At 41.3% G+C, this 12974-nt stretch overlaps 1 protein-coding gene across 3 annotated transcripts in view; it reads left to right on the top strand.

The window, feature by feature from the left end:
* Positions 1-7625: 7625 nt before the first annotated feature.
* Positions 7626-12974, top strand: part of PREX2 (phosphatidylinositol-3,4,5-trisphosphate dependent Rac exchange factor 2) — a 189763-nt gene continuing 184414 nt past the window's right edge. For 2 of the 3 annotated variants that reach the window (XM_069779486.1, XM_069779488.1), the window contains exons 1-2: positions 7626-7791; positions 7888-8110. In XM_069779486.1, coding sequence (XP_069635587.1) covers positions 7970-8110 — 141 coding nt within the window. In that variant the 5' untranslated portion in view covers positions 7626-7791; positions 7888-7969. The remainder of the gene's footprint in view (positions 7792-7887; positions 8111-12974) is intronic. The other variant, XM_069779487.1, reaches the window with a different exon arrangement.

The raw sequence follows: 12974 nt of genomic DNA on the forward strand, positions 1-12974 counted from the left end.
GATATTCTATTCCGTTTTTTAATGTTTTCTGTCCTTCTCCTACCTTCCCAGAGAAGAAAAGTATATTAGGAACATGCTGTAAAAAAAACCCAACAACATTTCTGCCTCCAAATAACTACTGCAACTCCACTGTAATATGTTTGTTCTTTTTCACGTACATAGCTAAAATAAATGGGTGATAGTTCAACTAGGGTTAGACTGCTAGTCCGTATTTCATTTGAGTCTTTAATGGTCAGTGAAATTAATGGAATTGCAGTGATTTATGTCAGCTGATGATCTAACCTTGTGTCATGTTGTTTCGTGGTTAAAACACATGGCTTGGACTGCAGAGCCTTGGCTTTTTCCCTGTTTGGACAAATGAACAGAGAACATCAGAACATACAAATCATATTTGTCTGTGAAATATCTTGCTATAAAACAGTAAGTTGCCACTGCAGTAAACTTATCATTCAAATTTTTTTTTAAAACCTGCTTTTACAAATGGAATTGTTTCACTTCTTCATATAAAAACCTTCTAGCAAATGAGTACTGTAATACTCTGCTGTACTTGGTCATGCTTTCTCGGCATGTCCAGTCTTACTCTGCTTTTCTGGTAATAACCTCTAATAAAAAAAGATTTTTAAAGGATTCATTTTGGCAGAACCTTCATCTTCTGACAGTACCAATTCTGCCTAGGGAAGAACATATTTAGATTTCTCTGTAATAGTTATCATTCCTTCAGCTCCTTCATAAAGAAAATGCATCAACCATAATAAAATTCAAATTAATTTTTCAGTTTAGTTTAAAGTTTATCTTTTCTTGATTGATAGGTCTTGCTAGAACCCCTAATTCATAACGGTTTCAAAATATTACTCTCTCCACTCTTGTACTCTCTGAGGGGTTGGAAATACAAAATATCTGCTTTGGGTATCAGCAGCTTTAAATCTCTGGAGTATAATGGCAGTTTGTTCTGTACTTTCAACTTTAACCAGTGAACTCAGTATCTCAGCTGTTTTTTATTATCTTTGCAAGTTGTTGCATGGCAAAAGAAACTAGGATAAAAAAGAAGCTTAGCTGCCACATACCTTATAGCACATTATAACTTGAACAGTCTGTATTTACTGTTGCTTTGGCAGAGGCAAAGAGATACAGTGCAAGTATCAGTTACTTAAAACAAAATGGAAATCTTGAGACCAGTCAAATGCTGTTGGTTTTGTGCTGGTATTACCAGTGTGACTTGTGTTCTGCTTACATGTATGTATAGCTTGCTTCTGGACATCTGCTTTATGTTACCTCTCCTTGCCTGCTCCCTATCCTCTCTCTAAAACACACATTTGTGAGCATAAAAAATAATTTCTGATGAAGTAGGAATTGAGTGTTGGTTTTGTTTTGGTTTGTTTTTTTTTTGTTTTGCTTTGTGTTTGTTTTTGTGGGTTTTTTTTTTGTCTTGGGCTTTCAATTGATTGATATTTGAGGCTCCTGCTTCATCCAGCAATTAAGGCAAGGCAGAAATTTTTTTAACTTAATTAGTAGCCTTGCTTAATTTAAGATTTTCAGGAAGTATTGACAGTACCATACACTGCATATGCAATGACTAGAGACATTACTGATCAACTTTACGCTTTGAAAAAAGATGAAAAAAACCTTCTAAGTCATTGTACTAGAGCAAGAATATTAAAAAACTTGAGAAAAAATCAGCTTTTTGAACAGCAAAACAATGATTTTGTTAAATAAAATATTTAATGTATTAGTCTCTGAGTAACAATAGTAAGTCTTTGCACTTGGAGGGACAAAAGTTCCTTACTTTTAGATGTGACAAAATTACCCCTTGTATCAAAGGTATTTCAAGCTGAGTGAAAGAGTACCTTTAAGTGGGTCTATACGTCATGTACTTGCCAAGGTACAAAGGCTGCCTGTGAAAGTCAGATATGTCTGTCTTCTAGCTCGTGCTAGCTGATGAATCTAATGTTCTTTCCACCTTCTAAATACTGCCAAAGTTAGGCATGTTTATATAATAGTTCAACCTCTAGTGCTGGAAACTTATTGATGAGTTACTGTCCTCTGATTAACTATAAACAAACAAACATGCTATTGTTTTTGAAGAACTCACTGTACATCAGCTAACATTCCTCCTGAAAGCTCATGATTGGGTTCTTATAAGAAGAAGATTGTTTTTCTTTTTACCCTAAAGTGAACCAAATGGAAATTCATTACACTTTCCTTCATATCAAGTTTTGTTTTACTGTCTGTTATCCAAAGTCAAAGACGTGGTTTCGACATAAAGCCCTGCTTCTCAATCTCTGTTTCGTTGTTCTGCAGAGCTCCCATGAGCAGATCAAAAAGGTGTTTTAATTGATCAGTTATGGTTTCTTTCCCATGGAGAACCCAGTGATATAAATCTGGCTAGCAACATGAAAGACCTTGTATACTCTGAAGTTAATTTGTTTTATTTCTCACTTAGATGTGGGAGGTTTTTTTGAGATTACTTGTGTAAATTGTATTCAGCTTATTTCAGCTTGCATGGTTTATAATTAATTTTGCTTCAGTTTTCTATCAGCTTTTAAAAAGGTTGCTAAATGTCTAGTGTAAAGAAGCTGTAATCAGGTGTCCTTTTGAAAATGAGGTGGAGTAATTGTCCACAGCTGCCCATTCTGTCCTTCTGCTTAGATACTACATAAGCTGAGGTTTTAGTTTAAATAGCTTTCATCAAGGTACACTAAGCTGGTGTTGAACCTTGTGGAGACCATTTTTACTTTGTCATGCTGGCTCCATGTAAGGTCAGTTTCTTCCTGGACTAATTAGAGTTTCCTGAGGGGATCTTGCCATGTATTTGTGTTAGTTCATGTTCTTTTAATACCAATTTAAATGCAAAAGGTACGTGAACTAACTGCACTCTTGTCTTGAGGTTCTGGAGGTGTGCTGGCTCATGCTAGATATTCTTCTGAAGAAAAACTATCTATAGTGATCACTTGCCATTATAAGACTTATGTGGCTTCTTGCTGCAGGATTTCTTGAAGGTAGAATTGATTTTTATAGGGGAAGTCAAATACATGCCTTTAAGTGAATTACTAATCACCCCTTTTTTCTTTAGAGTTATAATCTATTTATATCCTTTTAGATTTATTTTTGGATCAATCAGATCTGGATCATGCAGTAGTTCTTTACATGCTAAGTAAAGCTGAATGTTGAGATTTTGTTTGCTACAGATGTTTGCCATGTCCCTTGTGCTGGTGGGAATAAAATGGTTGAAAGCCTTGCAGATAGATATGCACCATTATTAGAGGCTTGGGGAAAGACTGTGTGGTGATGTCTGGTGCGTTCATACTTGGAAAGTAATGTTGCAGCAGTTTGGGGTAAAAAAAGTCTGGGTTTTTGGGGGGACCAGCTGGTATTCAGAATACCTGCAGAAATCTTTTGATTATATGAGCTCACTGTAAGCGTTATGTTGATGATTATATTACTTTGCCTCCACAAACTTACAGGGCTTGGGGCCATTTGAATGCCTTTGTGGTTAAAGTACCTCCATCTTCCTTCAAAAATGCCATAAAGGAAGATTACAGAACTGATTATTTTGGTTCATTCTGTACAAATAATGACTTCTCTTTAAAACTTGTGTCTGCAAAGCTGCTTTAGTGTAAACTCTGTGGTGAATGAGCAGACAGCAATGTGTCAAAAGTGAACTCCTCCCTTTACTCAACCACCAACACTTACTTCATGACAGTTTACAGCTAGTCCCTTAGATACTCTTTTCATTGCTCACTATGGTATTAGAGGCACCTGTAAACAAACTGGTTTTATTCAGGTGAATTTTTTTAGTGTTGCTTGTTAATCATGTTTCTTGGGTGGGTCTCTTAAGAATTCTTTTTTTTTTTTTTTAATTCTAGTAGTGAAGATTGCTGCAGGAAAATGGCTAGTTTTAGCTTTGATAGCCATTTCTGCATTGCATGGACTGTTTAGGCAGGTTAGAGTGAGAGAAATTACTGTATTATCAGTATTACCTGGAGAAAAGGGACTCCCAGTGGTGTTTTCTACAAGGGGAGTAGAAATGGTTGTCTTCTGTTAGTCTGTCCCTGTTTTTTGTCCTTCAGGAAAACAAACCTTGGAGAAAGAAGTCTTTAGTGTTGGTGAGCAGCCTGCAAAGTAAGCTATACCATCTATTGATATAGCTTCAGAAACATATTTCAGCTTTCACTGAAAAGAAGACAAATTTAAATTCCCAGCTGGACTGAAGAGTCCTTTATAGTGCTGTGATACAAGATAATATGCCCTGCAGAATGTTTGATTTCATTCGTGTGTGATACTGGTACTGTCTTGCACTGATAGCCATCATTCGGTAGCAATGCAGAAACAAATCCATGTGGTTTTCCATTAGACTACACAAATGTCATGGCAGATCGATGAAGTTTAATTACTACCATCTGTCATGCATAAGGGTTTTAATATCTGGAAACTTGTTCCAGGTCATCAGATAGGACCACAAAGATGATTAAGGGAATGGAGGATCTTGCATATGAGGAGAAGTTGAGAGAGCTGGGACTGTTTAGCCTGCAGATGAGAAGGTCCATGGGCAGTCTGATCGATGTTTCTAAATGCTTGATGGGAGGCAATAAAGAAGAGGGAGCCAAGCTCTTCTCAGTAGTGCATACTGACATGACAAAAAGTAATGGGCACACATTTAAAAAAAATTAAGTTCTGTTTGAACACAAGAGAAGACTTTTTTTTACTGTAGAATACTGGCTAGACACTGGCACAGATTTCCCAGACAGGCTGTGGAGTCTCCATCTATGGAGATACTCAAAACCTAGCTGGACAACCTGTCCTGCTGCCCTGTGCAAGCAAGGTGACCCACCCTGCTTGAGCAGGGGAGTTGGACTGATGATCTTGAGAGGTCCCATCCATCCATCCATCCTCAATTATGTGGTTTTGTGAATAGGCCAAAAGTTGTGTGGTGCCAATATTTTTTTCAACAGGATTCTAAATACAGTTCAAACTTGGGCCTCAATTACCCTTGGACCGAAATAATTCTTGTTGTATTCCAAAGTTATAACATCCCATGGGAACAGTTTCTCCAAACCTGTAGCTTTCCCCATAGGGAGCAAGAATTGCGGTCTCTCACATGCTAGCATAATCAGTATACTGTTTCATATAACTTGTTTCTGTATTTAAGACAGGTAGTGCTATCTACTAGTCAGGTTCCCTCATACATCACACTGTAAAATCTGCTCTTTGGTTGCTTACAACATTTTGTTTGAGCTGACATTTTTCATCTTGTGTGTATGCTCTACCTTTCTTTTTATTATTTTTTCCAATTTTGGTGTAATGAAACTGGAGCAATTCAGCTTTTTCCTGAAACTAGGGGGAAAGGAGTAATTTGCCCTTGTCAGGGAAATTGGCTAAGCATGTATGCATACATGTTTTCCATAGATTGTGTCTGGTACTTACAACTACTTTTCCTAACACTGGATATCAGCTGTGAGCTTTGCTAGGTTCAGTGGCCTTAAGTGAGTCATAAAAATCTCTTCAGTGTTGTCAGTTGTGCTTTTGCTGGTTCAAATAGCTGGAGCTGCTTGCCTGAATGAAAGAGCAAGAATGAGGACAGCAAGAGTATAAACTGGGACAAGGATCACTTAGGCTTTAAGGTCTCCTGGCAATGAGATAACAAACATTTGAAGGGAAGGGATTCTTACTGCTATAGATGATGGGGAAGAAAAAGACAGTAAGCTGCTGCTCCTGCCTCTTTTAGCCTTCACCTAGGTCTGTGCGTGTGCATGTGGGTTGTGAAAACTAATGGCACATGGCTGAAGCAAAGGGGAATGTCTGAAATCAGAAACTGTAGCCGTCAGCTTATTTCTGCTCTCCTAAAAGAAAGAGAGGGTACATGCTGACAGGAACTTTAACCAGGTTGAGGCATCTGGCTATGACTGCCTGAGAAAGAGCACCTACATGTGTTTAGGAGTGGGAAAGTGGTAGCTTGGTGTTCTACTCCAGTGGTTTTTGGGTCCATTTGCTGGTTATCACTTGAGAAAACTTCATCATGGGGTTCAGTGCATCACTTTTTTTGGCCTTTCCACCATAGCATCAGCTTTCTTGGTGCTAGCGCAAGCAAGTGTGAAGCACTTTATCTCCTCTGTAGGATCAGGGCAGATGCCACAAAGCTTTGGGACTTTGGTTCTGTGCCTCACTGGTAAAGCCCACCTGAGCAGGTGAGAAAGTTTCTAGCTAATCATCAGACAGGTTGCCTATTGTAGACAGGTTTCCTAAGGAAACAAGCTTCAATGATTGGATGGTGCTGGCTTTTCTGCCCCAGTCTGTTTTGAACCTGTCAGTGCATTTGAAGCAGATTTGTCAGGGGAGTGAGGTCCTCAAAACCACGAAGTTCTGATTTTAATGAAAATCAGTGGCCGTTTTTGGAATGAGAGTCCCAAACTAGCATCCCATTGAGGGAAGAGTTACCCTTTGAGGTCTGTAGGCAAGCTTGCAGGCTAGTCTGCATGTGCATAAATGGCTGATCAGGATACACATAGGAGAACCAGTTACAGCAACTGCTGCTGCTTGCCTAGGTTTTATGCGAGGGAGCTGTGTGTGTTTGGGAAGGGGGAGATGTGGGGAAGTAGGACATGTTCAGAGAAACGGGCTTTTTTTATTTTAGCTCTTTGAGAAACATCTTGTGGGAACTATATTGTCTATTTCCCAGTAGATGTCTGAGGCAAACAGCTAGATGAAGTCTAGTTATCAGAGCACGAATGCCTTTGCTTATTGTCTTCCAGTAAGGACTCTTCTTGCTGCCTCAGCTTGTACTGTGGCTGTAGAAGAGTTTTTCACCCTGGTTTCCATTTCACTCCTTCCTTTTAGGATGTTGCAGGTTTGGAAAAATACTTTGATATGTAATCTTAAAGTTGAATACCTGGATTTTCTTTCCAGTCACAGATCGAAGAGCTAGCCAGAGAAGCCTTTAGCTTTCATCAGTGGTTTCAAAATTCACTTGGTAGTGTGCTGACATATTTCAGTTTTCAAGAAATCAGTTCCTCTTGTATAAAGTAGCTATATACTTCTTTGGTAACTGTTTGAAAAGGCTACTGAATTCTTTTTTACTCTTTTAATGTATCATGCAAATCTGAACTTCCAACACAGACCGGAAAACTGTGTGGGATTTTATACCACCTTGTTTCAGTAACCAGAAAACCCCTTAAAAATCCCCTGTCTCAGAAGAACTTTTCTGTACCTATTGTCAATTGTACTGTTTGTACTCTCTTAGCACAGGCACACGCTTGGCTCTGTGTGTTTGTTCAGAAGAATAGCAAAGCACGTATTTGTAATACACATCAATGTATGTACGGTAATATATGTCTCGTGGGAAGGTGTGGAAGGGGAAGCTGAAATGGCTCTTTTGGTGATGATTAAAGCAAAACAAAAACAACTGCTGATCCCCTGGCCAGCCAGCTTGCTGGGACATTTTTATAATTCTTGTGCTCTGTTGTTGGAGATCTCCAATTAGCCTCAAACTGGAGCTCGCAGCTTGTGTGTGAAACAGGCAGCTGCTGGCACGCAATCTTCCCTCAAGTTGTTTCCTTTCCTTTTTCCTGAGATTTAGCGAAGGGGGGGGGGAAGGGGTTGGAGTCACATGGATACAAAGCTTTTGATTAATGTCCAAGTCTGTGCTGCTGCGGAGGCTTTCCAACCTCTCAGCTAACAGGGCGAGCTGGGAACCAGTGACCGCTCGTTTCCTCCAGGCTGTGTCCCTTTCCTGACGGGAAAGGAGCACGCACGGGGCTGGCTCCTCGCCTCCGGACCTCGGGCCGCTGCTGGAGCCGGGTGAGAAGGGGCCGAGGCTGCTGCGCGGCTGGGGACCGGCCGGGGCCCGGCCCCGCCGCGTAACTTCGCGGGGTCTTTTGTTGTCCGTGTCCGCAGCGCAGTGCCGGGGCGCTCAGGCAGCGCTGCCTGCAGCCGGGAAAGGCGCCGGGCTGGGAGCGCCGTTCCTCCTCGCTGCACCATGACAGAGGAAAGCAAAGGGGAAGGCAAGGGGGAAAGCGGCAAGGACTTGGAGAAGCAGCTTCGCTTGCGCGTCTGCGTCCTCAACGAGCTGCTCAAGACCGAGCGGGACTACGTGGGGACGCTGGAGTTCCTGGTGTCGGTGAGCGGCGGGGCGCGGAGCGGCGCGGAGTGGGGGGGCCTCGCCTCGCCTCGCCCGGCGGCCCCGCTGCTGCGCGGCGACGGCGGCGCCCACCGCGGGGAGCGGGGCGGGCTGCCGCCGGCCGGGGCACGGCGCGACCCGCGCCCGGGAGAGGGTTTTCCGCCCCGAGCTGTGCGGCGCGGCCGGTTTGGCTTAAGAGGGAGGGGGAGTCACAGGTTTTGAACGGGCTGGGGAGGGGTCGCGCCCCCCCCGCCCCCACGGCCGCCCTCCTCGGAGAGCCTGGGCGGGTGACCTCGCTTCTCCGGGGGCAACGTGCTTGGGTTCAGGTCTGCCGTGGGTGTGGGGGCTCGTGTTGCTCACAGGGCGCTGCAGTTCCATTACTTGCGATAGTCCGGGGGGGTGAGGAGGAGGACGGAGGGGGTGCTGGTGTGCAGCAGCTGCTTGGCATTAAAGCCACATGTGGCGTTAACTCCTGTCTTGTGATACAGGGTCAGCTGGGAAGGTAGCGCGTTCTGGGGAGAGCTGTGTTGCAGCAGTCTTAGCTTCCTTCTACATCTGACTGCCACTGTTGATAGGATTATTCGTGCCGGGTAATACCCTAATGGGAAAGGCAGGAGTTTTCACTCTCTCAAAAAGCCAAAGTGAGAAAATTGTTACAGAACAGATGCGGGCAGCGTTTCATTTGCGCGTGGCCTCGGTAGCATCACTCGAGGACCCTGTTGAGATAAGTATGTCCAAGTAAGATAAGTATGTCAGCTGCTTAAGTTTGTAAAAGATTTCGTAGTAGCCCCCTCATACTTTTCTCTCCTCCCTTGTCCCACTGAAGAGGGGAAATCCTTCAAACTGCAAACTTCCTGCTTTGCTGCCTTGAGATCTGTGGACTTTCTGCTTATTATCATGAAAGAGGAAATTCTCAGCTTGGCTGTGATGGGGAGAATAAAATCACAGACACTGGAGTGAAATAAGATCTACAGAGTAGCTTATTTTCTCCATATGTTTATCCTCAGCAGAACCATGAAAAATGGTAAATGGTCCAATGTGTTTTCTATTTTTTTTTTAAAGTTTAACGTCTATGTTTTTGAGAAAGTGGCTGTGCGATTGTGCTTTACTTGCTTCCATTTAACACTCAGATGTTACCTATTGTAAAAAAATACCTATCCTAAAGGAATGTTCTTCAATATTTTATCTTAAGCCCCCAATTTGGTGTATGTCAGAGTCTTAGATCATTTCAGCAAATTTAAAGAACTTGTAATATCTTTAATTTTGGACCCTACAGTTTAAGACATAGCAGATATGGGTGTTCAAGCAAAAAGTGCTCAGCTCCTTCTAAAGAGCAGGCTCTGTATGTATTTCAAGTTGCATCCAAATATTGAACTCAGTAATGCATCTTTTTGCAGTTGGGATCAAGATGATCGAAATAAATCATATGGAGAAAGGGAGGAGGGCTGGAGTTAAATAGCGGGCTCTACATCAAGTTTTTCATATTCATTAATGGTTGTGAACAGGGTTGAAGTGACAGTTCAGAGATGTAAATCCTTGACAAGGAAGTGTCATATGTTTTAACTGTACTTCAGCCTTGGTTTGAGAAAACAACTTCTGAGCTTTCCTTTGGCCTATGTGCTAGGACTGCTGTTGAGAGCAGCTGTGGTGGTGGATTTATGAAGGCCACTGGACTAGGGCCAGTATGGAGACGGTCACATTTATTTTACATAAGCCATCAAAACCATCATTGTACTTGTTCCTATAGTTACTTCTTGATCTGGAGGCTAGATCCTCTCATTTAGGTGTCCTAGGCTTATGGTTCCCTTTCTTAAAACCATTGTCAGTCCTAGGATGAGCTCTTCTGAGATACAAACACTATCCCAGCTTACTTTGTTTCACATCATGAGGTGGTCTTGGGGCACACAGCCTGGGTTCCTTTTTGGATGGAAGTGAACTGGAAGGTTTTTGGTAGGAGCACATCTGGCTGCTAATGAGTGTGTAGTTCCTGGGACTAGACTAGAGCTAGTCTGAAGTGACCCCCCCTATCACCAGTGTGGGGTCCCAGCACTGAATATTTCCCTGTCCAAACCCTATCCTATTTTCCAGGATGTCTTGTTAAAGTAGAGGCAGCCCGAGTTCCAATAAAAGTTAAGGGTTAGGCTTCCAGGTCGCCTTGACACCGTCTGTGAAGATCATTGTGGTGAAAACCATGTTTCTTTTATGATTGAGAAGCTGAAGCCATTTATAGTCTTCCTAACAGTTTGCATGGAGTACCTGCAGGTTTCACTGTAGTTAAGAGGAACAGAGTATTCCCCGAGATAAATGAAAAAAACCCTGTGGTTTCAGGGTTAGAGCCTATTTCTTCTGTGGGCTTACAGAATGTAATCTTTTATGATGTATATGCTTCATATGGAAAAGTACATTAGCACTTGTGTAGTAGTGGTGGGCAAGAGAGCCAACTTTTCACCCATTTGGACTGCAGTTTCCATTTTGTGTATATGCCCTGTTGAGGCAGTTAAATTAAGGAACAGAAAAAATCAGTTTTCTTCAGTTGATTGTTCTTGTGTAGGAATGGGGCAGTATAGAAGTGGGATTTGTGTGGAAGTGTAATGTACATCATACTACACCTAACTCATTTGCCTGAGTACTTCATGAGATCTTGTGAAGTGAACTGATAACGTGCACCACCCCTTCGGCTGAAGCAAAATTACACTGTCACAATGGGCACTATGTAATACGGACAGGAGTGGAAGTGAAGCGTAAGCTTGATTTGTTGGAATGGTGGGAGGAGGAGAGCCCTGTTGCTGATGCAGTCATGTTGGGGAAATGGGTCTTTGCCTGGTACGGCTTGGGGCTGGCTGGAGAATGAAGACTTTATAAGGAGGAAGTGACTTTGCTGGTGTGTGTCAACATGGGAAATGCTTTGCTGGTTTCCCTGCACGGGAAACATGTCCAGTATATATTAAATTTATTCAGCGTCTTCAGTTTATATTGGAATTAAAGAGCGTCTTACTGAGGACCGATTTCTGATTGGTTGTTTAAAGTATTTTTGTTCCCCTACTCCTCTGTGATTCTTCATCCTCCAGTTATCATCAGGGTAGTGAGAAGCAGCTTGGTTTATATATTCTGTCGAAAGTCTACAAGGCTATTAAGTGCAAAGCAGAAGTTTTAATATATTCGTTATTTTATTAGATAGGTATAGCCAACTAGTCATTCCCATGCGAGTTCGTTCACCTCTTCTTTTTGGCTGTATGCAGTGTTAATTCAGTACATTGTTTTTAATCTGCACTCATCACAGATCAAGTCTGAGTGGAAAGGTCTGGTTGTATTAATATTATTCTTTCGTATCTCCTGAATCTTCCAGTAATAAGCTAGAGTAGCACAGTATATTGAGACATCAGTAATACCGAGCAATAACAGTTTTGGACCCATTTGAGTGAGGTATGTAAACATACATGAGGTGGATAAACTAAAGTCCACTAGTAGTCTCAGGAATGTTGGAGGCAGGAGGCATGCACAGGAAATTATAAAGAAAGGCTTACACTTTTCCTTCAGACATTTCATTATAACATTTGGAGTGTCATTGCAATACAGAGTTTTTGTTCTTGTTAGCATTTAGCATTTCTTAAAAGAAAGAAATCTAGTGACGGAAACATTTACCTAAGGCGCTAAAAAGTCTTTGAAAACTGTTATCTACAGATGGAGATTTTTGAGCTAAAATATGAGGTTTCTGTTACAAACTATCGATACTTTACTGGCTAAATTAGCAATTGGGATTTTTCTGCTGCTGGGTGATCTCTCTGGTGATTATATCATCTTCCAATGGTGAAATTTTTGTTTTCCAGTGAAAGAGAAGCTGTACTTGCAAGGATAGAGGAGAATCTTTTTTTTTTTTACCAAAATGCACTTTCTGGGGGGGAGAGAAAGCAACAGTTGGTGAATATTTACTCTGTCTAAAATAATTACGTGTCATCCAACTGTGTAACTGAAGAATTAATTTTACCTTGAGCGTTCATGGTAAAGATGCTTTTTAAAAAAATTTTGTGACTTTATCAGTATGTACCTTATCCATTTCATTCTTAACAGCAAATGACAAAGCATGTATATTTAGTGTGCTCTGTGTAAATGTAATGAAAATTTCCTATTTTACTCTATAAGCATAATTAGCTAACTAGAGTAAAACTACATAAGCTTTTCCAAGATTCTCATTGGTCCACAATTTTATGCTGTGGAATATATTTGACTTTTTAATGAATGTTTTAAAAAACAAGTTGTGGGTTTGTTTGTTTTGTTTTGTTTTTTAATTTGCTTAATGTTTTCATATAAAGTTTCACTTACTGTATAAATCAGGGTACTCACCTGAACCCTCAATGTAGCAGTAGTAAAGAGACCAGTAAAACTGTGCGTAGAAGTTGCTGAGAAATTAAAAAGTATTGAATAGTAAAGAGTTGCCAAAAAGTAGCTGGCTTAATTTGTCACCTTGTACCTTGGTGTAAGGCTTAGTTTTTATGATTGCGCTGTACAATGACTGTTTGGCCAGTAAAGGCAAACCAGGCCATGAAGAACATTAGGGTGCAGATACACTACAGGGAAATAGGCTAGGTACAATAGTAGGTAAATACATATAAATAAATAAAGTGTATATGTATCTTGGGAAAGAAATTTTATTTTGGAATAGAAATTGGAAATGTAATAGATCTGCTACACTTGGTACTTCAGGGGATATCCATGGAAGTAGAGTTTGTTTTTCTATGGGAGGGATTGCTTTTCTGGTGCAGTTTTGTGTTCTGACAAATTTGACGTTGATGGGAATAGAAGCAGATGTTGGCACTTGTGTAAGCCTTCCAAATGCCACGGCCTCAGCTGGGATGACTAGTTAGAT

This window comes from Haliaeetus albicilla, chromosome 3 (assembly GCF_947461875.1).
Source record: "Haliaeetus albicilla chromosome 3, bHalAlb1.1, whole genome shotgun sequence".
NCBI classification, from domain to species: Eukaryota; Metazoa; Chordata; class Aves; order Accipitriformes; family Accipitridae; genus Haliaeetus; species Haliaeetus albicilla.